Source organism: Anabrus simplex, chromosome 5 (assembly GCF_040414725.1).
Source record: "Anabrus simplex isolate iqAnaSimp1 chromosome 5, ASM4041472v1, whole genome shotgun sequence".
Classification (NCBI taxonomy): Eukaryota; Metazoa; Arthropoda; class Insecta; order Orthoptera; family Tettigoniidae; genus Anabrus; species Anabrus simplex.
Window position 1 is genome coordinate 141,468,010 of NC_090269.1, and position 25,650 is coordinate 141,493,659.

Genomic DNA, 25,650 nt, shown 5'->3' on the forward strand with positions numbered 1-25,650 from the left:
ATATCAAACTGTGTGCCAAAGTAAAGTCCGGAGAACCATGTTGTAGAGGTAGAGTAGTATTCCAGAAGGAACACCCTTGAAATTCAGAGTCTTTTTGAGCGCCCAAAGCTAAACGTACTAGAAACTGTAAAGCAGATTGGGAGAGCTCTGGATGTTGAATTCAAGTATGAGATGATTAACGTGTGCCACCGACTTCCTAAACAACCCAACCAAGCGATAGTGGTGAAATTCGTGCTACACTTCGGCAAGGTTCCTATGGGAGTCAACATCTTTATCAAGGAGAAACTTACCAGAAGTTGCCGGGTGAAGAGTTACTGCTCTACAAATCATATTGGACTCCCTGGAGACTCCATTGTGTATGTTAACAAAAGCCTGGTTCCGGAGAAGAAGAAGCTTCTAGCTGCTGCCCATCAGGAGAGGATAGACAGAACGCTTTCCTATGGGTAAGAAATGGAACTATTAAAATGCGGAAAAGTCAGGATTCACCAGGAGTGATTATTAATTTTCTTGAGGAGCTTGGTAAACTGTAGAGGATGATTTAAAATGTACTATATAAATATTTACTATCAGAATGTATGAGGAATGGGAACCAAGTTAGACTTGTATAACGAAAGGTTATTATCTAATAATATAGATATTTGTATAATAGGTGAAACCTGGCTTGATGATACTGTATATGACAGTGAAGTCTGTAGCACTGGATACCCAGTGTACAGACAAGGCAGAGGTAACAGCAGGAGAGGGGGCAGGGTTCTCATAACAGTGAAGGAAAGCAATAAGTTCCTCAAGCCGATGGCATTGCACATAACGCGGAGGCCTTGCAGTTAAAATTAGAACTACAGGGAAATCTATGTTTTGTTTGTGTTGTCTATATACCCCTGTCTCTAATCTTCAGTAATTCCAGGAAATACTAGAGTGGCTGGAAGCCTACTATTAAATTTACAGTAATAACATGATCATAGCAAGTGACTTTAATATTCCTATAATAACAAGTACAGACCTCAGTCCCTATGATGGTAACAGTAATGTCAGATGATAGAAAATGTGAACCTTTTTGAACCAACATCCCATAACACTTAGCGAAATTGCAATGGAAAAACCCTTGACTTAATTCTTGCCAATTATACGAAATTAGAAGTTTCCAGGGACACATTCCCTCTCTTACCGGAAGATAACCACCACCCTTCATTAAAATTAAATTCATCACTTAAAAGTGCTCAAGAGAATTTCAGGCTAAAATCTGAAGCAAGATTTAATGTTACGAAAGCTAAATTTGAGGAGCTATTCACGGAATTAAGGGACGCTGACTGGAATGAGCTATACAATAGCATGGAAATAAGTTTGGCAGTATATACTTTTTACAGTCAACTGTACATGGCATTGTGGAGAAACGCCAGAGTCTGTCACACGGGCTTAATAAATATCCCTCATGGTTTGCAAGAGTAATTATTAGAGACTTAAAACAGAAAGATTTCCATAGAGAACGTAAGGCATCTCCCAATATGGTGATATGAAAATTATACAACTCGGAAGCAAAATTAAGGTAGATATTAAGGTAGCTTATAGGAAATATAAAATCACTGCCAAGACACCATTATACGTGATTGTAAAAAAATTGGTCTTATGTAATAAGTGGAAAATGTAACTTAGGAACTTGTAATAATATGTGGTGAATCAGTTGTGGATGGGTTTGCTGGGTATTTCAGGTCGCTCTACTCTCAACATACTGCCCTCTATGACTATCCCACAGATAATACTAGTGACTCAGAACCTGTACACATCGATGACGTAACGATGAAAACATTGACAGAGCATTGAGAAAACCAAAGAACATCTGCTGGTCCGGATCAGATACCTCCATATATCGTAAAGGGATATGCAGAACTTCTTAGGAAGCCATTATATTTTCCTGATAATCTTGCTATTAAAACACAAACATTTCCTGATATTTGGAAAAGTGTTGGGTTTGCCCCTTTCTAAGATCAGGTAATCGGCTGTTAATTAAAAATTATCGACCATTGTGTATCCTACCAGTTTTAGCAAAAGATTTTGAGTTTCTTCTTCATGATAGGATTGTTTTAAACATTGGACCTGCCATGTTGAATGGCTCAGACGGTTGAGGCGCTGGCCTTCTGATCCCAACTGGCAGGTTCGATCCTGGCTCAGTCCGGTGATATTTGAAGGTGCTCATATACGTCAGCCTCGTCTTGGTAGATTTACTGGCACGTTAAAGAACTCCCGTGGGACTAAATTCCGGCACCTCGGCGTCTACGAAAACCGTAAAAGTAGTTAGTGGGACGTAAGGCAAATAATATTATTATTAAACATTGAGCCACTAATAACTGACCTGCAACATGGATTTGTATCTCGCAGATCTACAGATACAAATCTGATCAATCTGTGTCAGGGTATATTGTAACAATTAGATAATTCTGGACAAATGGACGTTGTTTTCACAGGTTATGAAAAGGCATTTGACAGCATGGATCATGATATATTGTTAAGTAAATTGAGTAGATTTGGATTCTCATGAGATATGCTCAAATTTTTATTACTTTTGTATTTAACAGGAAATCATATGTTCAATACCTTGGAAATTCGTCTGTAGAATACAATGTATATTCGGGAATCATTCAGGGTTTGAACCTGGGCCCAGTTACTTCCGTGATTTTCATAAATGATTTGCCCAAACCTGTAAAAAATTTGAACTGTCCCCTTTATGCAGATGACTTTGGAATATTCAGACTGGTTTGCTCATCATAAGACTGCCCCTTGCTACAAAAAGGCTTTGATCATATTTTAATGTGGAGCCATATGAACAAATTAAATTGTAATGCCTCGAAATGTGTAAACATTTTGTTTACCCCAAAAACGAATAAGGATATATTTCAGTACAAGCTGAGTCCAACCGCCCTGCAGGAATTTGACCAAGTCAGTGACCTTGCCATCCTGCTTGACAAGGGTCTTACTTTCACTGCTGATGTAAACAAGGTGACATGAGAGGACTACTAGCCATTGGGATTTATGATATGGAACACTCAACTGTTCAGGAAGATGAATTCCATCATAGGACTCTATAATGCGTTTGTACAAACAAAACGGGAATACGTTAACGTTGTATGGAATCCAAGGTTCAATAAATATATTAAGTTAATCGAAAGAGTGAAAGAAGTTTTGCAAGATTCCTTCATCACGAAATATATGGCTTGTACCCATTTATGGTCTCATACAAAACATTATTAATCAGTTTCGGAATGACCAGGCTTGAAAATCAGAGAAAAATAAACAATGCTAAGTACCTGCATGAATGATTAAACCTTAAAATAGATAATATGAATTTACTGTCTCTATTGAATTTCTGCATACCTCGCTTTCACTAAAGAAAATACAACATGTTTAGGACTGTAAGAGCTCTTATGAAGACCTACACTCTTTCATCACTGTATAGGTTATGTAACAACTGTAATGAAGCTGTTAGCGTAGACAATAACTTGGACTTTGACATGTCAAAATCTAAGTTCATAAAACATTTTGCAGGTACACTACGGAAACACTAAGAATTGCCTCACACTGAAAGATGTCAGACAGCTGTGTATACAGAATAATTTAGTTATTAAGAAGCTTACTTTTATTATTAAGATCTAAGACTTGTAGCAATGTACGTTAATGAATAATTTATGTATTAAGTAATGTTCTTAGTAATTGAAATCTGAGATGTGTATCCATGTAATTTAATTAAAAATTTAGTTATTAATAATTGCAATTTTAGTTATTGAGATCTATAACTTGTGTCAATGTAATTTAATAAGTACACTAAAGATTTTTAGGTGTACTGTAATTGGATGTACTATCCTGTTGTAAATGTCAATTAAGTAAATAGTAATGGGTTTAATAGCTGTGGGGAAATCCTGAATTTTTTAACTTTCTTGAAGGATTTGGACTTTAAAAATATTTTACAGACACCTTCAGATGGTGCTGAAATAATGTATATCCATATTCAGTAAAATGCTGGCTGTATTTAGTTGATTTCATCATGACAAAGAGAGAAACAGAATTCAAAATAAATGATTATACTTTGTTTACTAACTAATTGCATCTCCTTCTGTACAATTGGAAACCAGCAAATATTTCTGGAAGATTCGTACCTTTAAAAATTCCTACTATTTTGTACAATCCAATTGCTTTTCATTTCAAAGAGATACATGGTTGGTCAGAAAGGGACTTTTAAAATTTAAGTTACTTCAAAGCCATAATTTAAGTCTTCATTAACTTGATATTTTATACAATGTTCTGGAATTAGCAACACAGGCTTTTACTGCATTTTACACTAAGGAAATGCCATGCTTATGAATGCGGTAAACACAAGTTTACACTGAATTTTCCTTTGCTGTATAAAGTATTCACTTCATTACAGATAATTAACATGAAACAATTCGAACAAAATATAGTTAATTATTGCTAAACTGTTATCACCTAGCGAGTTCAAATGCAAAAGTTGAGTAAATGACCCCTTTTGTGATTAGCAACATATATATATACTTGGTTGGAGAGCTTACGCATTAAAGAGATTTGCATTGAAATATATGATAAATGTATTGTACCAATATTTATCACCCTTCTAAAGGTGTAATTGTATTCTGGTTGTCTGAAACTGTAATTATTCTTATGTGTATTTCAGTGTGAAGCCTGTTGCAGTATTGACCAGTCCCACCGGAAAAAGGACGCACCGGTGTACTGCGTGCAGTATGATGTTCTGTAAAGAATTTGATCTGAAGAAGCATATGGTATATCACTCACAATTAAGGCCGTTCGCGTGTAATATATGCAATAGAACATATTGCCAGAAGCAAAGCCTGAAGCACCATATGTATATTCACTGCGGCGACAGGCCGTACCATTGTAAGGAATGCAATAGTACGTTTACTCGAGCAGATCGTCTTCGAATCCACATGGAACTGCATAGTGGACAAAGGCCGTACCAATGTAAGGATTGCAAAAGTACGTTTACGCAACGAAGCAATCTACGGAAGCACATGATAATTCATACAACAGAAAAACCGTTTCCTTGTAAGGAATGCAATAGATCGTTTTATCGACGTAGTAATTTGCGAAACCATATGATGGTTCATAAAGAGGTTAGGCCTTTCATGTGTAAAGAATGCAATAAAACGTTTGGTTTTCTAAGTCGTCTCCGTACCCACATGGTAATTCATACTCGTAACAGGCCGTACCTTTGTAAAGAGTGCAGTAGTACATTTACACAACGAAGTAGTCTCCAAAGACATATGCAGCTTCATTCTTAACGAAAGGCAATTACGTTTTGAAAGATGTGGTACATTCACACGGTGAAGTTATGTCCGAACCCTCATGGTAAGTCACATTCCTTAAAGGACAGGGAGTCGTTTTGTGTACTTTGAACTTTTGCTCGTCCCAGTTTTTTCCGAACACTTGTCAAACTCTCTTCATATACCTCAATGCCTAAGTGGTTAGGGTGCTGATAATTTTTTCTAGGGGTGCTGGATTCGATAACGGAACAGTTCGGGAATTTAAGGCATCATTCGTCAATTCCGCTGGATCGCGTGCTGGGTGTGTTTGCCATCCTCACCACAGAATTAACCATAGAAATTGCCGCATACATAGAGGCGGGCAGCTGAAAATACCACGGGGTTCTATGTAGGTAAATTTATTCACCATAAATAATAAGTATACATTAAATAATTTATAACGAACCGCACAGCCTTGTTCGTCTACCACTCACTGCGAGCGACACCCAGTGCATACAAATGCCGAAAACCTAGCCAAAAGTTCTTAAAGTCAATTTTAAATAAGGGTCTTTTAAGACCCAAAAAGTTTATTAGCAGCAGCAGTAGTAATGAGCCTTTAGAATGTTGGAAAGAAGCATGTGACTTTCTAAGAGTCAGTTCTAGCGGAACATGTCAGAAGGCTCCAAATAGTTTTATCTTCGACGGCGCTGAATGTTCGTGCCTGTACGTTACTTCGACTGATTTTATCATACAAAGACCTTTTGTAAGGAAGAATACTTAGCAAAAAATTCATTAAATTGAATTATTGTTTATATTATTTATACAATTACAGTAGCCTACCGTTGTCGGTAATGAAGGTTTCATAATGCAAATGTTATAAATCCCACAAGATCCTGCCATAAATTCAATATTCCCTGCTTCCGATATACTTTTCGTAAATTAAACAAAAATGTTCCCATTCTTGCGCTTTTTCAAATTTTAATTTTTGTTTGGTAAAACTGCAATTTACCTTATTCGAGATATTACATGCTTTTACGTTAGACTTTGTTTAGTTTAGAACTATATACATTAAATTTTATGTATATACTTTATGTATATTATCGTTGTTATGATTATTATCATATTCTTTTATTTTAATAAAATGGTTTTTGATGACTTTTATAATTATTAGTTTTTAAAATAAGTAAATGAAAATAATTAAATGAATGGATTGAAACATTTATACTATAGGTTATCAATCCAAATACTTTAAAAATCAATGCGTATTTTTTCCAGAAAGTTGAAACAAACGGGACATAAATGTCTCTCAGTAGATGAGACACATTTCGTCTTATTAAAGACAACGCTTACGCCGAAAAAATTGTTCTGTTAGAACTGATCGAGATTTATTTGTCCAATATATATATATATATATATATATATATATATATATATATATATATATATATATTTTGTACCGGTAACGGCGGTACAGACTAAGTCCCCGTTATGAAAATCTTAAACTTACGTGCTATGCTCCAGAACGCTTACGAAGAACTGACTAGGCAGCGAGCAAGAGCTGCGCGCGTGTGACGTAGTGAGCGGGTGACGCCACAGCACGCCTCGCTGCGCTACAAAGCCTGGACTGATGGAGAATGTTCTACAAGTTTCGGATCAAATATAAATACGTGCTGCTTCGCTCAGCAGAGCAGTGAATGCGAGCGTATGTCGCGGCATGTTATAGTGAGCAGCAGTGCGCTGCAGAATGTGATACCAGTTTATGGCCGGGATTTCTATAAGCACATTAGACTGTAATATTCGCACCGTCAGTTCGCGGGTGTGGTAATCGAGCGTGAAGCCGCTGCTAAGTTTCAAGTTCGTGGACTTTAATATAGTCACGTTGAATGTGGACTTATTCAGATTTCCTTATATTGTGACAACCTTTTACTCCGATAGGACGTGAGGTGAATTGTGTATCGTCTGGACATTATTTATTGACTGTTACTCTATACGAGTGCCCAAGACCCGCAAATATCTTCGAGTGTTCGAAATTGAAATTTGATGGACTTAAAACTGATTGCTCCTTGCCGAGGACTCGATACTTTAAGTTATAAACTATATTTAATCCAAATTTAAATTACCAATCCGTAAATTGTGTCGACATTTTTGAACTGTGCAGGTGTGAACAGCGCATCTCTATTTTAATGAACAGTGCATTTCTACTCTGATGAACAGTGTATTTCAATTCTGGGCACATTTAGTTTATGAACAGTCAAACCAAGGACTGTCAGTACACAGTTAATTTCGTCTTTTGGTTTCAACACGTGAACGAGTTTGATTCACGAGCGGAACATCTTTATTTCATTTAAATTGAACAGTGCTTCAATGAACTTACTTCACGTTATCATAGGTGCAACAAACTTTCAGTAGCTTTAAACTGGACAATCAGTTCCGAGTGGACTTTACTTTGTGAATGTTTCTTTCACTTGACATGTGATAAAGTTAAGTGACATTTCACCGAGACATTTTGTGTTTGGACTTTGTCAAAAGCATTTATAAACACTCTATCATCTGTGCAGAAGCAGCCGTTGCACTAACTCGCCCCAGAGCTGAACGATGTTCATTTATGTTCACCATTTACAAGGACTACCTCGACGCCATGGATCTTCAAAGCACCGAATAGATCTTCTAGAACTTCCATCGGGGGACGAATGGTGGTTCGTCACTATGGAATGTGGAGCTGCCGGAATCCAAGGACATCGCCAGCCATAGGTCAAGGAACGTTTTCTACTGTATATGCTGTACAGAGGTGATATTAATTTAAATTTTTTAATAAACTCTGAAACACAAGTTTTTAGGATTTCTTTTAAGCAAAACCCTCTCCCTCTGTATGCACTTCAGCGACTGGTACACGCCCTGCGTCTCATCTCTACCAAAGTACCAAATTTACTGTTACAATATATATTGTTTTACTCTGAGTGACAAATCCAAGACTGAGGTTGGGAAGTCATTCAAAAAATTCAGGACAAAATTATACAATGTAACAGAATTAGTGACAGATTCTTCACAACAAATATATAAGGGCTTGACGTCGATAATTTCACCAAAGTTTCCTATTAGTCATCTGCAAGTGTTCAAATCACAGGGCGCCCTTTTTCAGAATCTGCGACCTTAATAATCCTTACCTACCAATTTTATTAATATTACATTATAAAATGTTACGTCCGCCATTATGTTTCTCAAAACATTGTCAGATTCGAATTGTGCAACCTACTAACCATTATATATGGATGAATGAAAACTACTACATGTTTCGGACCTTCGGCAATGTTTGCATCATTTGGGACCACTGTGCGACACTTGGAATAAACCATGTACATAGTGAAGAATTACGATTAAAATGAGATTATTACCGAACTCGATAGCTGCATTCGCTTAAGTGCGGCCAGTATCCAGTTTTCGGCAGATAGTAGGTTCGAACCTCACTGTCGGCAGCCCTGAAGATGGTTTTCCGTGGTTTCCCACTTTCACACCAGGCACATTAAACAAATTAAGGCTGTACCTTAATTAAGGCCACGGCCGCTTCTATCCCACTCCTAGACCTTTCCTGTCCCATCGTCGCCATAAAACCTATCTATGTCGGTGCGACGTAAAGCAGCTAGAAAAAACGAGATTACGGAATAAGGTAGTTGTGAAAGAATATAAAAGTTCATAAAGCACTACCAAATCATACTTACCAAAACAGTCACTTACCTTGATTCTGAACCCAACTAATATTTCACAAAAAATAAACGGATGCTCTGCGAAACGCGATATGGTCGTCGGATATGCACGAAATGTATGTTAGTGATTGCATAAATGTCACCAAACTCAGAAATGTGTCTGAATAAAATGACCCATTTCAGGGAAACTCCATTTAATTAATAAATTAGAGAGTGGTTCCTGGGTCGGGGATTACCTCTATTCTATAATTAAACCGATTTAAACCTGAACATTTCACTTGCTGGGTGAAGGTTCCTTTTACTTCGAGACTAACTTTAGTTCACTAGTCTTACTGGACCAGGAAATGGACTAAAGTTTCCAAGTCGAGGATTAAGTTGAAGCTTCATTTCAGACACGCGAAAGAGGCAGGTTCAAGTTTATATGGCAACTTACTTGTCTTGTTGTGCTAACTTGTGAAATGAGGTGAAAATCGATTATTCTGATTAACTGAACTACTTGCATACTACTGTAAAGGCCTTATGATTCAACAGCAACAAATCGGTCGTTTATTTCAAGTTCATATGGCAACTTACTTGGAAAAATGTGCTGTTTGCATTACAATTTTACGCAAATGGTACACTGCGTCGTGTAACTGGTGTTCTAGAGGTTTGTGAATCGTCTGTTTGTCGTTACGTTCAGCAAGTAGTCGCGGTAATTTGTAGACGACTGAGCAGAATACATACAGTAGCCTACTAATTAATATGCAGTTGCTACGAAAGAAAACCTTTACAGATAATACAGTTTTCCAGGTGTACTATGTTGCATATCCCAATCATTTGTGCTTCAACAGATGACAAAGAGGAATATTGAAACAGGAAAGGCTACATTTCCATAAACGTTCTTGCTGTTAGTAGTGCAGTTTCCGCATGCATGGAAGCCAGTTGGAAAGTAATCGAACATGATTCTAGAATACTTCTCAACTCTTCGCTGTATTGAAAGTTCCAAGTAAAATTTTTTTCGTGGTATTTTAATTTGAGACAGCGGGCACCGATGTAATGTAATTTAATTAATAATTTAGTTATTAAGGATTGTACTTTTCGTTATTGATATCTAAAACTTGTGTCAATGTAATTTGATAAGGACATTAACATTTTTTAGGTTTATTGTAATTGAGTTTACTATCCAGAGTGTTGTAAAAGGCGTGGTGTCAAGTGTAGAAAGTATTTCTGGCCTGTGAAAAAATCGGTTTAGATGTATCAATACAAAAATACCCACCGATCCTCTCCTGCATGTTGTTGTGTAATATTGTGGCCTTCGCAGTTCTTTATTATTAATGCTTCAGGAGAGGTCAGTGGAAATGTGGTGCCATCGGTGAGCAGTTGAAACATCAGGAAGAAGATGAGGGGAAACCTGGGGCTCGGCAAGGAGTAAACGAATACGAGAATGACCTCCAAGAAAGTGTCGACACGGGATGACGTAGTGCGAAGGCACTGTACATGAAAGGGAGTAATTATGGTGTTTACATGTAACAGAGTGAACCTGTTTAGAATATGACCTTATTTAACTTTAAATCAGATATGTTAATCTCCGACTATGAAAAGGTGAAATATAGTTGAATCTCTGGATTATCTCAATTGTCCATTGTTGTCTGACAAAATCATTCTACAAAAACACCGTCGGGTCACAATGCTATCGGCAGCTGCAGTAATAATTGTTCTGTTAGTGCTTGTTGTCTTGTCCTTATCTCCTTCAAATAAGCTAGTTCTTCAGCCACTACCCGTCATATTTCTCCTTTATGATTTTCATTCTGATTCCATGGTAAACTTGGGCATAGCTGACAATTCTTTCTGTTGATTTCGTGGTGGCCTTCTTCTCAGAGCTGATTTTTTTGATTTTCGTGTTCGTATGGTTTTCGATATATTATTGCATTATTATTCTCAATAATACTATGAATAGATGTACCAAATGCTGAAATAAAGAACGAAATAAGTTTCATTTCTGTGAATTCTTTCCTTAACCATAACGTGTTAATTCCACACCCCAGCATACAGACGTTTATTACTGTAGTTTAGAAAAGGGGAAAGAAAGAGATAATTAAAGCTGTGCCGTTCCTGAACGCTCAAAAGGGTTCGTTACACAAGCAGTTATTACAAATATAGAGGATTTTTTTGAAATTATGCTGCATTACTAAGGCTCAATAATCTCTGAGCACCTAATTAACAGTATCTATTTTGTGCATTTAACAAACAGACCTAGTAATGGAGGTCGTCGTCTTATCGCGGGGTTGTGTCGAAAGGTTTGAAAGAACGCGACAGTAGAGATATGTTAGAAGCTAGTGGAGATATTGAAAATTCTAGTAGTTGTTCAGAATTGTATCCTGATGAATGCCGTAGTGATAACCATTCCATGCACCATGAATATCATGAACAAATATGATGTGAATACCGACGGACAGGGCTGCACATAAATAATTCTAGTCATAGCTGGAGTCACGATATTCGTTTTGATGAATTGGAAATATGCGAAAACAGTGCTGGTTTAAATCACGATTTACATTCTAGGAGTTCAGAAAAAAGTATTTTTTTGAATTACTCGTGGTATACATTTTTTATTATCTAGTAACAAAGCAGAGGAATATTCAGGCTGAATATTTACAGAGAAAAATTGGCACTGCTAGATTACATGGCGAAATAGGACATGTAGGTGTTCTAATTTATATGGGTTTGGTTGTTTTACCTAAAATTGACGATTACGGTACTTCCTTGAGAACCTTTTATGTTTCCGGTATGAGCACGGCAGACGGAAGAATCCAGAGAAATTGTCATGTATGCTGCGCGCTCCAAGTAGTGCCAAAGTGAAATAGCGACGGCTTTCAACGTCATACATTCAACTTCAGCCGTTTGTAGTGTGTTACATTTCATAGATTATATCCAATAAATTATATGTATAAATTTTGCTGTATGTGTGTGCAGCATACTTTGCACAAACCATACAAAATACACAAAGGGCGTATCGCATTTCAAATAAGATTTATTATAAAATGGGCGTGCAGTTCAGCTTGCATCCGGGAGATAGTGTGCTCGAATCCCACTGTCGGCAGCTCCGAAGATGGTTTTCCGTAGTTTCCCATTTTCACACCAGGCAAATGCTGGGGCTGTATGTTAAATAAGGCCACGACCGTTTCCTTCCCATTCCCAGGCCTTTCCTATCCCATCGTCATCATTAAACCTATCTGTGTCGGTGCGACATAAAGTAAATGTCAATAATAAAAAGTATTATAAAATTCACAGTTCTTGTGAGTATCATTGCTCAAACCAGTGATATTTGAAGGTGCTCGAATACGCCTACTTTGTGTCAGTAGATTTACGAGGCCGTATATGATATCATGCTGGGTAAATTTCCGGCACCTCAGCGTCTCCGGAAACCTTGAACAAGTAATTTGTAGGACAAAACCCAATAATATTACTTACTGTTAAGTGGTATCCTACACAGCGAAGTTCAAGGGCATATTAAAAATTAATATATAGCGAATAACGATAATGGGAGAGGCTTGCTCTCCAACGTCACACCTATAATGTTTCAAAACTCCTGGTAACCTCGTCCCCCACCCCTGCCAACTACACGGAGCAATATGAGGACTACTACCGCGTGATTTTGCTGCGTGGTTCAAAGCATATAGCTTCTGGATTGCATTCGGGATATAGTGAGTTCGAATCCCACTGTCGACAACTATGATAGGTGGCTTTCTGTGATTCTCATTTGCACATCAGGCAAATGCTGGAGCTGCTGTGCCTTAATTAAGGCTACTGCCACTTCCTTCGCAGTCCTAGGCTTGTCATATCCCAGCGTAGTCGTAAGAGGTATCTGAGTGGGTGTGACAAAGCAAATGAAAAGATATGGTGATACTAAAACCTTCGTTCAAGAAATGTAAATTTATCATTCATGGAAGTATGAGATTTATGATCATTAGTACAAGAATAGCTTTCCTCTTTCTAAGCAATCAAATCAAACGTTTTACCCTACAACTTCTTATTCTGATTATTATTAAAAGGGCATATTTTAGTACACCATTGTCCACTTCAAAACTCTTTCTACGTGGCTGTAGAATACTCATCTTTCGTAATTATAAACATTATTTATTATTATTACTATTAATATTGTTATAATTATTATTTTCCGCTTCTGTGATGTAGTGGTTAGCATGATTAGTGGCCATCCCCGAGGCCCGAGATGGATTCCCGGCTCTGTCACGACATTTGTAAAATGGTACGAGGGCTGGAACGGGATTCACTCAGCCTCTGGAGGTCAACTGAGTGGATGGGGTTAGATTTCCACCTCAGCCGTCCTGGAAGTGGTTTTCCGTGGTTTTCCACTTATCATCTAGGAAAATGCCATGATAGTATCTTAGGCCACGGCCACTTACTTTCCTCTTCCTTCTATATCCGTTCTAATCTTCCCATCCCCGTACAAGACCCTTGTTCAGCATATTAGGAGAGGCAGCCAGGGTGGGGTACTGGTCCTTCTCCCTAGTTTATTCCCCCGACACAAGGTGTCATGCCCCAGGACACTGCCCTTGAGGCAGTAGAGGTGGGAACCGTCACTGAGTCCAACGGAAAAAGTAACACTAGAGGGTAAACAGATTAAGATTCTTCTTATTTTTCTTCTTCTTATTATTATTATTATTGTTACCGTATTTTTGTGGTAGGTAGAGGAGAAAGAAGGTGCGGGGATGAACAGGTCTCAAGCTACGGAATTAAAGTTAATTTAAAATTTAACAAGGTTATATTTTCTTTCCAAAATTCAGAAAAAAACACGAATGGCAGGTACAGAGTAGCAAGGTAACCAATTATAAGTACAGTATTCACAAGATTTGGGCTTCGAGCCCCTAACTCACAATTCTTGGGCAATTAGCCCAACTTTACCCCAAAACAAGTTTCAACAGAGGGGCCGAAAACCCCATTCATGCCCGGAGCACTTGCTCCAACTTAACACAGAAAGGCCTCCTTGAGGCGCGCAGAAAACAAAATTTTCAAGAAAGAGCAACTTGCTCTCAAAATTTAAGCCTGTCAAAGGCCACACCTAATTCCACCTTCAAGTTGTCCTCTAAGGACATAGACACAGGGGCAAAATACCCAACCTACTGAGGCCTATTAAGTGAGAAAAAGGTTAATTACATGACCTCAAAAATAACCAATTGAGAGGAGGCGACCTGCACTCCTAATACATTTGTTTAAAACCTACTTGGCACTAGGCCATTAATGCAAGGGCTAATCCCATACTAAAGAGGTGACTTTAGAAAGGAACAATTTACATTACGTTAAAGAAGAATAGGTTGAGAAAAAATAAGTTCACCTCAAAACACTATGAGTGGGAGCTCGAGAGGGTTAAGCACTCTCTATCCCGATATGCAGTTTAAAAGATAGAATAGATACTAAGTGTCTTTACATTTTAAGGAAGGTTACATTATGGAAAAACTTCGGACCCGCCCCGAGAGTTAAACTGCTGAGCTAGCAAGGAAAGAAGTTATTAATCGGCCATTACCTTGTTGACTGCTGCCGAAGAAAGGCGCTTCCCGCCCCCTGCTATGTACTTTACACACTAAAAGATGGAACAGAAGTGGCGCAGAGACCCAAAAATCAGCAGTTTATATACTCTCGCGGAAAGTTCGAGGCGTTTTTGGAATGAGAACACCCTCCCACCAAAACTTTATTGGCTAACCGAGAAAACCCCTACACAATCGGAAGAAGAAACACATAATTGGTGGAAAATTAATTGAAGAAATTCGGGATTGGCTAAATACAAAACAAGGGAAAGAGAGGGGTATACAGCCAATTTAAACAATAACAGAAAGAAATTTAACAAGAAACAAACTTTTGAAATAAAAATTTCTCCAAAAAACAGTTCTTTCACATCGCACTAGGGTGCACCATTGTAGTTTTTCAGTAGTGTCCTCTAGAAGAGAAAGTTCACACTTCTTACTACAGGTAAAACAAAAATACATCAAAAGTGACACAGTTCAAAAACTCCAAAATTTCCAAGTAGTGACATCTTCTGAGGAACTTGAAAATTAATACCGTAGATAAAGTTCAGACTTCCTCCAGCAGAGGAGTTTCAACTGGCGCAAATTTTAAATTAGCGGCGTGGAGATGTACCGCCCGGTACAATTATTATTATTATTATTATTATTATTATTATTATTATTATTATTATTATTATTATTATTATTGCTACGGAGATTCCGTGGCTCACATAAGATCAGGAAGCGCCAGAGTTAAATGGCTGGACAACGAATTACTTAGGGCAACTTTTAATATAACAAATTTGGAAATTTTACTCCTTTCGTTCATTTTTTGGACACTACAAAGGAGGCTTTCCACGAAATATACCATAGTATAACCTCGGTTTTTTTTTGGTGCGAGAAAATTCCACCAGACCACTTATCGGTTGGCCTCATAATAAAGTATTCATACACAGTGGCCTCGTTGTGGGATTATCCATTGCTTTACAATATGTCTGATAACAGTTCCAAAAGGGAACCAAAACTGAAAAATAGATACCCTAAGAATAACACCTAGTAAATAAGGGCAGCAATGCACATACTACTTGGCCTTAAGAGTTAAAAGAAAATGTTGCATATACCCGGCCATAAAAAACGTTTGAAAAATGTAGTCACCCAATACAAGGGTGGGAAACAACAGAGGGTCATCTTGCTTCGGTCCCTTACATTTCATATTTCCCGACAGGGTGAGAAACAGAGTCCGCAGACTTCGCGGAAAATCCTGCATTAAACCATCAGATTACAAAATTACATTAAATGAAAAACGGGCGAAACCTTCCCCTCAAGCTACCCGCAGGCACTCTCACATGTCTAGGTAAATTCTACCATAACTGTGGTCGCTGATCTCCTGCAAGCAGCCCGTGACCCTAGTCCTCCGTTTTACTCCCAAGCACTAAAGCAATGCAGACAAGACGGCCCTAAATGCCCTGCATTTATACTGCCATAAGGGGAAGCTTCCAGAACACTTCGCTGATTGGCTGAATTCCTGTACAATCTCCCGGATTTAATTGGCTAGGGAACATATTTAGCAGCATCTGATAGGTTGATTACAATCTAGGAGGAACTAGCTGAAGTGTTGACAACTTTGGTACATTAAAAAATTCCTTCGAAAAAGATTTACCAATTCCAAAATTAATTATTACTCTATGAAGTAGTTAGATTTTACTCTGAGAGGGTGCGCTAGCAAACGACATAGATGACCTGGAGAAGACGTGCAGTTTAAATAGCCGGGGAAGGTGTACCCTTGGTACCACCACAACCCCTAATATTTTACAGTGGAATGAACAGCTTTGAAAACTTGAATTACATCAGCACATTCATTTTGAGAAATAAATTGGTAATTTGGTGTATATATAGTTTAAGTGTCCATTATTATTTGTTTGTTTTATATTCTTGAAGAATTGTTTTGATCACAGCACTGAAGTAGTCGCAAGACCGGGCTGTAGAGCCCAGGATTGATGGCATGAGCGGCCGCTGCTTCCGACGTCTGGATGGGACGCTCGGACCCCTTGGGTACCCTGAAATACCATCCTTCCAATACAGTGACGCCTGAAGCCGAAGTGAGGAGAGTCCAATACCAAGTAATAATGTCCCACCCAAGGACAGAGTGGGACGTGGAGTACTGCATCTCAGCATCTTCCCATGATGACAGGCGCAAAGGGGCTAAATTCTGGCGTCTTAATCAGAACGAGGGGGCCCATACCACGCACCGGCATCTCCCACCATTTATTTCACATGGCCTCGGGTGTAAAGTTGGGCGCTATAACATTATAAATTTATGGCGATAGTAACAGTCATCCAAAGGTGCTACAATATAGAGTACAGCGAGGCAGACGGCTTTAGAGGAGGAGCAACATGGAGTTTCTAGTTCAGTTCGGAGGCAAGGGCGGCTTATGGCAGAATATGTCGATATTAAAGAAAGGAAGGTTTTTACAAATTAATGTTTGCCAGAAAACCAGAGTTAAAATTTAGGGTACAACTTAATCATATGGGTAAGTACATGTTTATTTACATAATTTCTGATGGACAAAAGAGCAGAAGTGCTCCTGATTTTAATTTCCTATAACACTTAAAATATATATCCTAAGGAAAGAAATATATTTAATTCGGCAATTTAATCACGTGGTGGCATTTAATAAACAGGCTTTATTTGAGACAGGTGAACACGAAAATCACTTTGAGTCTCCGGGTTACTCACCAGATGGGTGACAGGAGTGAGAAAATCCAAAATACATTAACATATGGTCCATGAAATCTGGGTCAAACTTGCCCGCGGGGACAGAACTTTTAACCATGTAATGATTTACAAATTTTAAATTGGTGGGTTTTCGTCCAAGATAATACCACGTATTTATTCTCTAGTGAGAGGCCTTGAGATTATTCCTAGCTCTTCTCCATAGATCTCGGATATTCTCAGGATCTATTGACTTCGGAAATAGCTCGTTGATCGACCACAAATTTGATAATGGTGTGTTTGCGACGAGCTTAAACATAAGAACGGCCGAGTTAAAAGCTAAAGATAACCAATGCCAAATGTATCCCAACGAGGTGGAAGGCAATAAGGGCTGATCGAAGATTTCGATTAACCCGCTCAGTGAGAGACGGCTGTTGATACTAGGCCGAAGTAGTGAGGTGTGAAGTAAAGCGATCGATACAGAACTTACGAAATAGATTGGATGTGAAAGCCTCAGCGTTACCCAAAAAATATACTGACATAGTCCAAATTGTGCGAATATATTATTGAGACAAGAAATAGTAGATTGTGCTGTGGCGAGACCAGCAGGAAACAGCCTTAAAATCGCGTAAAACTATCCGCACACAAAAGAATTAAATTATTACTGTTCCCTTTTGATTGCGGGAAGGGTCCCACATAATCAATAGGCAATTGCTCCATTGGCTGAGAGGCTTGATACGATGACAACAGCCTTACTTTGGTAGATAACATGGGCTTGCTCATCAAACATTTTTTACATGCATTAACTATTTCTTAAATTCCCCCGTGCATGGCCTTCCAGATGAACAGCTCCCTTATTGTCTCTCTGGTTTTAAAGATGACCAGATTCCCCCCAAATTGGGCCTCATGGCAATATTTAGAGAACATAGGTACATGAATTGATGGAACAACAATTTTCATCTTTTGGTCGTGCCTTGATGACCAACGCAGGACCCCGTTCCTCAGTACAACATTTCCCCACGAGAATGGGTTTCAACGACTGGGGCCAGCACCGGATGTTCACGTTGGTATTTCGCTTTATCATGGTATAACATACGAGCATCTGTGAGAATGGCACTTACACCAGAAGGTGCGGGGAGAGAAGGCGCAGAGCCTTCCTCAGAATCAGAAGAACTTAAAGGGTCACTAGAAACCGTTCTGCTCAACCAATCTGCGACCACATTTTCCGATCCCGGAATGTGCCGCATGTCAAACTGGAGTGTTGAAATTCTAATTGCCCAGCGAGCAATTCGCCCGGTATGACGGGACATAGCAAGCACCCAATTTAAGTCTGATTATCGGCCTTTAGTTCAATCTTGACATGTCTGATTATCGGCCTTTAGTTCAATCTTGACATGCTCCAGATAAAGACGGAATTCTTCTGAGGCAAACAGTGCAGCGAGTCCCCCTAGTTCATATATGGAATGTGTTGCCTCTTGAGGTGACAAACTACGAGACACATAGGCGATAGGCCACCTTCCGTGTTCACACTACTGTAGAAGAACTGCAGCTACAGTGGATGAAGACGCGTCGGTCTGTGCAAAGAACTTCCTGGAAAAATCCGACATAGCCAAGACAGGGGCGTTGCAGAGGGCTAATTTGAGGTCCTCGAAAGCTGCTTCTTGAGAAAGATCCCATTCTAATTTGACACCTTTCCTGCGGAGAAGATTCAGGCGTGCCGCCCGCGTAGCGAAGTTTGGGTTATATTTTATGAAGAAGTTTACCATACCGATGAATCTAGCAACACCATTAACTTCTTTTGGACTCCTGAAATTACGGATAGCTTGTGTTCTAAAATGATCACCGAAACTCCGCCAGTGGAACCATTATGCCCTAAGACATTGATGATTTAGCAAAATATATTTTTGACAGTTTAACCGTCAAGCGTGCGTTAAGAAGGCGTTTTAGTGCTTCTCTAGATGAGCTATGTGTTGTTCAAAAGCCCCTGAGAAAACATCATCATGCAAATACCGGTAATGGTAAATACATTCAAATTTAATGTCAGAGAAGACCCTATCTAGCAATCTAGTGAGAATCGATGCTCCCGTGGGGAGCACGAAGGGCACGTGGTTGTAATCGTACATATTCCAGTCGGTAGCGAAAGCAGTCAGATGTTTTGATTCTTCCGCAAGAGGCGTCCGATTATAGGCTTGATTGAGGTTTACGATGGTGAAAAATTTAGCCTTTCGAAACCAAGACTAGCATGAATGCAAGTCGGGAAGGGGTACTGACTGGAGAAGAATCCTACGGTTCAACGCCCTGTAATCAACTACTGGCCGGAAGCCGCCTTGTGATTATAGCACAAGAAAAATAGGTGATGGATATGCCGAAGTAGAGTGGCAAATGATACCATCGCTCAACGCCCTGTCGATAATTTCCTTGAGGGCTTTCATATTAGGTGGAGACAACTTATAAGGAGGAAATCGTTCGGGGATCGAAACCGTAACCTGTGTTTTATATTCGGGTAAGTCAGTCACACTTAGATTTTCCGAAAATACGTCGGCAAATGACGGACATAATTTACGAATGCTAGTAGGCTGATCCTCAACTAGATGCCTAAAGGCTAATGTCATCTCACTCCGAGGAGGCGAAATAAGCGGACATGATGCAGAATTACACGTCAAAACGGGCATATGGAAATTACCAACAAACTTGAAAGTTCATAATTTCCTTAGAAGGCCAATCACAAGACCTGGATGAGACACGAAATCTGCCCCTGATATCACGGGGCACAAATTTTTAGCAACAAATAACTTAAATTTCCAGGTAAATATAGGAATACGAATTTTTGCATGGATGAATCCTAAAATATTTAAAGGGAAGGGTTGGCCGAAACATGTTTTACAATGGAAGAATCATATTCAGGAAATTTACAACAGTACTTCAACTTAGAATACTATTCTTCTGAAATGATGGATGCATTAATTGCGGAATCTAAGAGGGCAATTACAAGTTCGTTGTTTATTAAAATTTTGAGGAATGGCACAAATCCTGGAGCAAGAGAAGCAATTTTCAAGAATTTTAGGTCTTCAAAGAAAGCTTTAGACGGCCTCTCTTCCTCAGTACATGAAATAGATTCATCAGAGTTAAACTGGGATGAACCCGGTGACACGGACCGGGAAGAGGACTCAGCCGAGCACTGTAGTCAAATTCTGTTACTATTATTACCAGAGGTAGAATAAAAATGTATACTATTCGATGAGTTACAATTCTTTACCAAGTGTGTGAACGAACAACATTTAAAACAGCCGGAAGCGGCAGATCGATTTTTAGAACATTTGGTATTTAATAGGGGCCACTTACTCCTTAAATGGTCCGCATACTTATAAGCGTACCTTACCATTTACGGAGAGTGAACGTTTTACGTCATTACAGGGACGGCTAATGCCAGTTGTGGATGACACTAAAGTTGTCGTCCAGTGATGTCCCATACCTGCTCTATTGGGGGCAGATCCGGAATCGAGCAAGCCAAGTCAATATGTCGACACCCTGTAGAGCACGTTGGATTACAACAGAGGCATGAGGGCGTAAATTATCCCGTTGGAAAACACACCCGGGAATGCTGTTCATGAATGTCAGCGCAACGGGTCGTTTCACCAGACTGACGTACACACCTGAAGTCAGGTACGCGCGATAACCACGATAGTGCTCCTGCTGTCATAGGAAATGGCTTAGCAGACCAGAACTCCCGGTGTAGGTCCCGTGTATCGTCGCCGCAGACAGGTGAAATGCAGGCACTCACCTGGCCTCATTCTAAACAACACGCGGCCGTAACAGGCACCAAGGCAGAACCGGCTTTCATCGGAAAACACAAGGGACATCCACTCCATCATCCAATGAGCTCTCGCTTCACAGCACTGAAGTCGCAGACGGCGGTGGTTTGGCGTAAGTGGAATGCACGCCAAAGGGTGTCTAGTTCGGAGCTGTCCTTCAAGTAACCGATTTCGAACAGTTTGCTGCGTTATTGTGGCTCCAAAAGTCGCTCGAATTGCTGCCGCAGACGCAGTCCGCTGTGCCACAGCCATACGCCGAATAAGGCGATCCTCCCCCATCGTTGTGCTACGGTGACGTCCGGAGCCCTGTCTTCTTGCGAGCTTACCTTCTCGTGACCCTGCTGCAAGCAAGCATGCACAGTGGAGACATTCCTACCAATTCGTTCTGCTATACCGCGGAAGGAAATTCCACCTTCACGTAGCCCTAATATACGGCCTCGTAAGGCATTCTTGACCCGTTCACAATCACTCCGTAAAATCATACAAGTAACTAACACTCCCGCACAGTACAGCCCGTATTTAAAGCAAACCTCATGTGCAACGTCATGAAACCCCTACTAGCGCCACGCCAATATGATTTGTGGGAATTTGAATCAACTTCATTTTCGGATACATAAACACGGCTACCTATGTTCGTAAATCTAGCACTACCCCTTCTTAGTGTTTATTCCGCCTGTGTAGTACTTAGCGAAGCCCGGAATATTTTTCGATTATAGCATGCCTATAAAGGTACAATCCTCCTTAATCATCCAGGTTTTGGACACGATCATGCTATCCGTAAGATCTCATATTCTTCAACACTCTAAGAAGGGTAGAGTTTAATTCACTTGTAATACTAAGCATTAAGTGTGCTGTCTATCTCTAATATTTACTTCGTAGTGAGCTTCAGAAAAGAGAAAGGCAAGACTATGTTTATTAATTTGAGATTTCCATCTGTGTGCCTTTTGATACAAAGGTAGCTATCATGAAGTAGGGCGAATACTTTCCTTGAGAGTGATGATTATGAGGATGATGTTAAGTTCATCATCGTTATTGAGTCCAAACGTAAAAGGTTCATTAGAAAGAATATATAGGTTATATTATAGGTTAATCAGACTCATGACGAATGTTCGGTGTTAATTCTCTTCGTGAAAATCCAAGCAACGTTTCAATCAAATCAGGTTGTGATTTAAATTCAAACTTGAAAGAAGACTCAAGGACGCATTTATGACGGATGTTGTTAATGTAAAAGAGAAACCGCAATTATTATTACTGAACTCTCATTATCAAGCTGTTCAATCAACGCAGTTTCAATGTGTTCATGAATATTGTCTATCGAATAAGTGTCTGACAGGAAAGTTAGCACATTAACATCGTATTAAAACTTGTTAACGGATTTTATTGCAGCTATCAAACGATACTAGTCCAATATTACGAAGATGATGACCGAGTTCCATCGGTGGATTAAATTTGGCAGTTGTTACAGGTCCTTTTCCGCGTACGATAAACGTTTTTGCATCGTTGGCCATCAGTTGCTCACTGATGATTTTTTTATTTGATTTGTTGATTCTGTTTCATATAGGACCATTAGACATAATCGACCACACATGTGTGTATTCAACCTTTGTACGTACATCAAATTTTGATCTGATTTTTAATATGCTCTATTGGTGGAAAAATATCTAGTTCCCTCCATGGGAACTTAGAATTTTAATTTGGAATTGCTAGGCGAGCATTCATTAATTTCATTGTGGAGTATGCAGTTATCAGACTGTGCCTCTTAAATAGGCTTCTGATAAGTTCACCTGCATACACCCCAGCGTCAGTGGGTAGGGTCTGACACATCCCACTCTGACGAGTCTAGTGTCAGACCTAAGACGAAAAGCTGGTTAATAGAGCAAACGCCGGAAAAACCCTACATCAAATTTTGATCTGATTTTCGTGCATTTATAGTAAATAAATTGCTGCACTGTTCATCTTTCTCTTCCTCGCATTTGTTTCGTGTACTCTACGTTACATATTCTGATCTTGACCAACGTCTTAATTCAGTCAAAATGAATATTATTAAGTGTGAGTGACAGTGTGTCTCATCACCTGCCTAGTCCTGTTACAACGAATAAAAGTCGTTATGGAGCAAGGATTCCCTCTAAGATTCGATGTAACGTCGCTGACCCATCGGCATAAAGTAAGACAAATATTTTTTTAATACTCAGTAGATTTTGAAGTGGCATGCGCTCCTACAGTATTTAAACTTTTCAAAATAACTCTATTAACTGCTACATATGGTTCTGCACCTTCTTTTGTGCAGGATTTGGTTATTGTGAGTTTGAGCTCTTCTCACTTTTTATGCATGTGAGCAAATACAATCTCCAGAACTGTGCAGCAATTAGATCGCTCCTTTTGCTACTGACGCTACTGGACGTAATTGGAGGAGAGCAGAATCTGTGACCTATAATAAGAGCCGCAACTATCGAGGTTAGGTTTGCCCACATATGTAAAGTCATGACGTTGTTATTACCATGCGTCATAACCTCGCCTAGGGATCAAAACTCTCAGGTCATTGACCTTGCCTGCACCAAGAAATGCTGTCCGAGCAAAGTTCAACCTTTCCGCCAGAAGCAAGAAAAATGCTGATTTAACACCCACTGTGCTAGAAAATACACAGCGCCTACTACTGACTTGGAATCGAAAGGAAAATATGGTGGAAAACACAGAAGTTGCGGAGAGATTTTGCTATTAGATTATTAATATGTAATAGCGAGAATAATCTTAATGTTTTAGATCCAAGGCACTGTATGAACTCTGCCAAACCTTACGTCGTGCAAAATGTGAATAGCAGCATTAGAATCCTTCGGGTGTAAAAGATGATATACTGCTGTTTTGCGTGTACAAGAGGGAAACTACTTAAGAACTAAGCAAATTCCAGATAGAGTCCAATTTATATACGGTATCGTTACAAATTGCAGAGTATGCAGTTGCATAGAGACAGATACATGCGCGATACTGAACCGCATGATGGCCCTGACTGTGTTCTAGATAGATGTCGGTACCAACTGTACAATTGTAAGAGATGATATCCCGAAAATTTAGAAAAAATATTTGCTCTAGATGTGAATGTAAACGCATATGATGAAAATTATTCACTGACCTGCGAATTCAAATTTTCCGATCATTGCATCTATGCTGATTTTGGAACTGAAGTCAGTTTTCTCCAATGACATCAGGTTATTGTGCAAATTCAGAATTAAAACTTTGATAAATTTGCAGCACGCGCACATGCAAGATTACTATTATCACATGTAAATAATGCTTCATTCTTATTATTTTCACACATCTGAACACTCCTATCTTACACTAGTATACTTACGAAAATGATATAAAAATATGTAGTGTATTGTATTAAAAGACCTGTAGAGAAACACAGCCAAATGGACCAAACTTTACCACGCATTAAGCCTCAAAACGAACTGAGAATGGTAAGTCTACGGTTTCAATTTTATAATGCCCTACCTCAGTATAAGAAACGTCTTCGCCTTGCTTTTCGTGCGTGAGTAGTAGTTAGACCTTGTCTCTTTGGTAACCAGCAGTAATATGCCAGCATGTTTGTTCCATTTCCCTTGATATCTGCGTTCTATTTCGTGTAGATACTGTTGGAATCTTACTCCTTGCTCTTCAATCAGCATTCCTAGGTTCTCAGGGAAATAGTCCAGATGTGAATGTAACATGTGCACTTTCAAGCTCATTTTGCAGCCTAAATCTTGGAAAGAAACAAGCAGTCTATCCACAATTTGTTTGTAGTCTGAATCCTTTGTGTTTCCAAGAAAGTTTTGACCACATTCCGGAATGCTGTCCATGCCAATCGCTCTGCAGTGCACATAACGTCTTCAAAATTAGCATCAGAAAGTTTTCTCATATCTGGACCTGTGAAAATACCCTTCTTGATTTTGGAATTACTGATGCCTGAGAATCGATGACACAGGTACTGAAAGCATTCACCTTCATTGTTTAGGGCCTTAACGAATTGCTTCATAAGCTCTAGTTTGATATGAAGCGGAGGTACCAGTATTTCGCTCTTGTGAACAAGAGTTTCTTGTTTTATATTGTTCGGACCTACAATCTATTGTCCACGTGGCCTTTCTTTTTGAGTCCAGTGATGTAACCTTCCTCGACTGTCCCACTCACACACCTAAGAGAACACCTATCACTTTGAAATCACCACACACTTGCCACTTGTGTTCCTGGTACTCCAGTTTACACAAAGGCATTTCGAGATTTCCATATGTTTCTCGCATAATAACTGAATGAGCAAGGGGAATGCATGCAACTTTGTTTTCATTGTGAAGAAGGACGCACTTCAAACTACGCTTAGAGGCGTCGATGAAAAGCCTTCAGTCAATAGAGTCATACCGTGGTGCTCCTAGTTTTACGATATAAACTCCGGAATATTGTTGTAGTAAACCAAGGCTCCCTCTTCAGAAAAGAAGGGTGTAAACTCTTGTTCGCGACGTCTGTACCAATAGTATGTCGTCCCTGGTGCCAACATGTTCCTTTCACGAAGTCTAGTCCCAAGGAACTCAGCAGATTCCTTTGTAAGGCCAAGCAGTCGAGTGAAGTCATTTAATGCACTTTGCTTAAACAGTCTCGGTTCTTTTCCAACATATTCAGGGGCGAAATCACAGTCAG

At 39.3% G+C, this 25,650-nt stretch overlaps 1 protein-coding gene across 1 annotated transcript in view; it reads left to right on the plus strand.

Annotated features, from left to right (window-relative positions):
* The window catches only part of LOC136874411 (uncharacterized), a 99,461-nt gene extending 74,520 nt beyond the window's left edge, over window positions 1-24,941 (plus strand). Inside the window, exons 6-7 of the mRNA XM_068227787.1 lie at window positions 4,679-4,784; window positions 24,789-24,941. Coding sequence (XP_068083888.1) covers window positions 4,679-4,784; window positions 24,789-24,941 — 259 coding nt within the window. The remainder of the gene's footprint in view (window positions 1-4,678; window positions 4,785-24,788) is intronic.
* The last annotated feature ends 709 nt before the right edge of the window (window positions 24,942-25,650 follow it).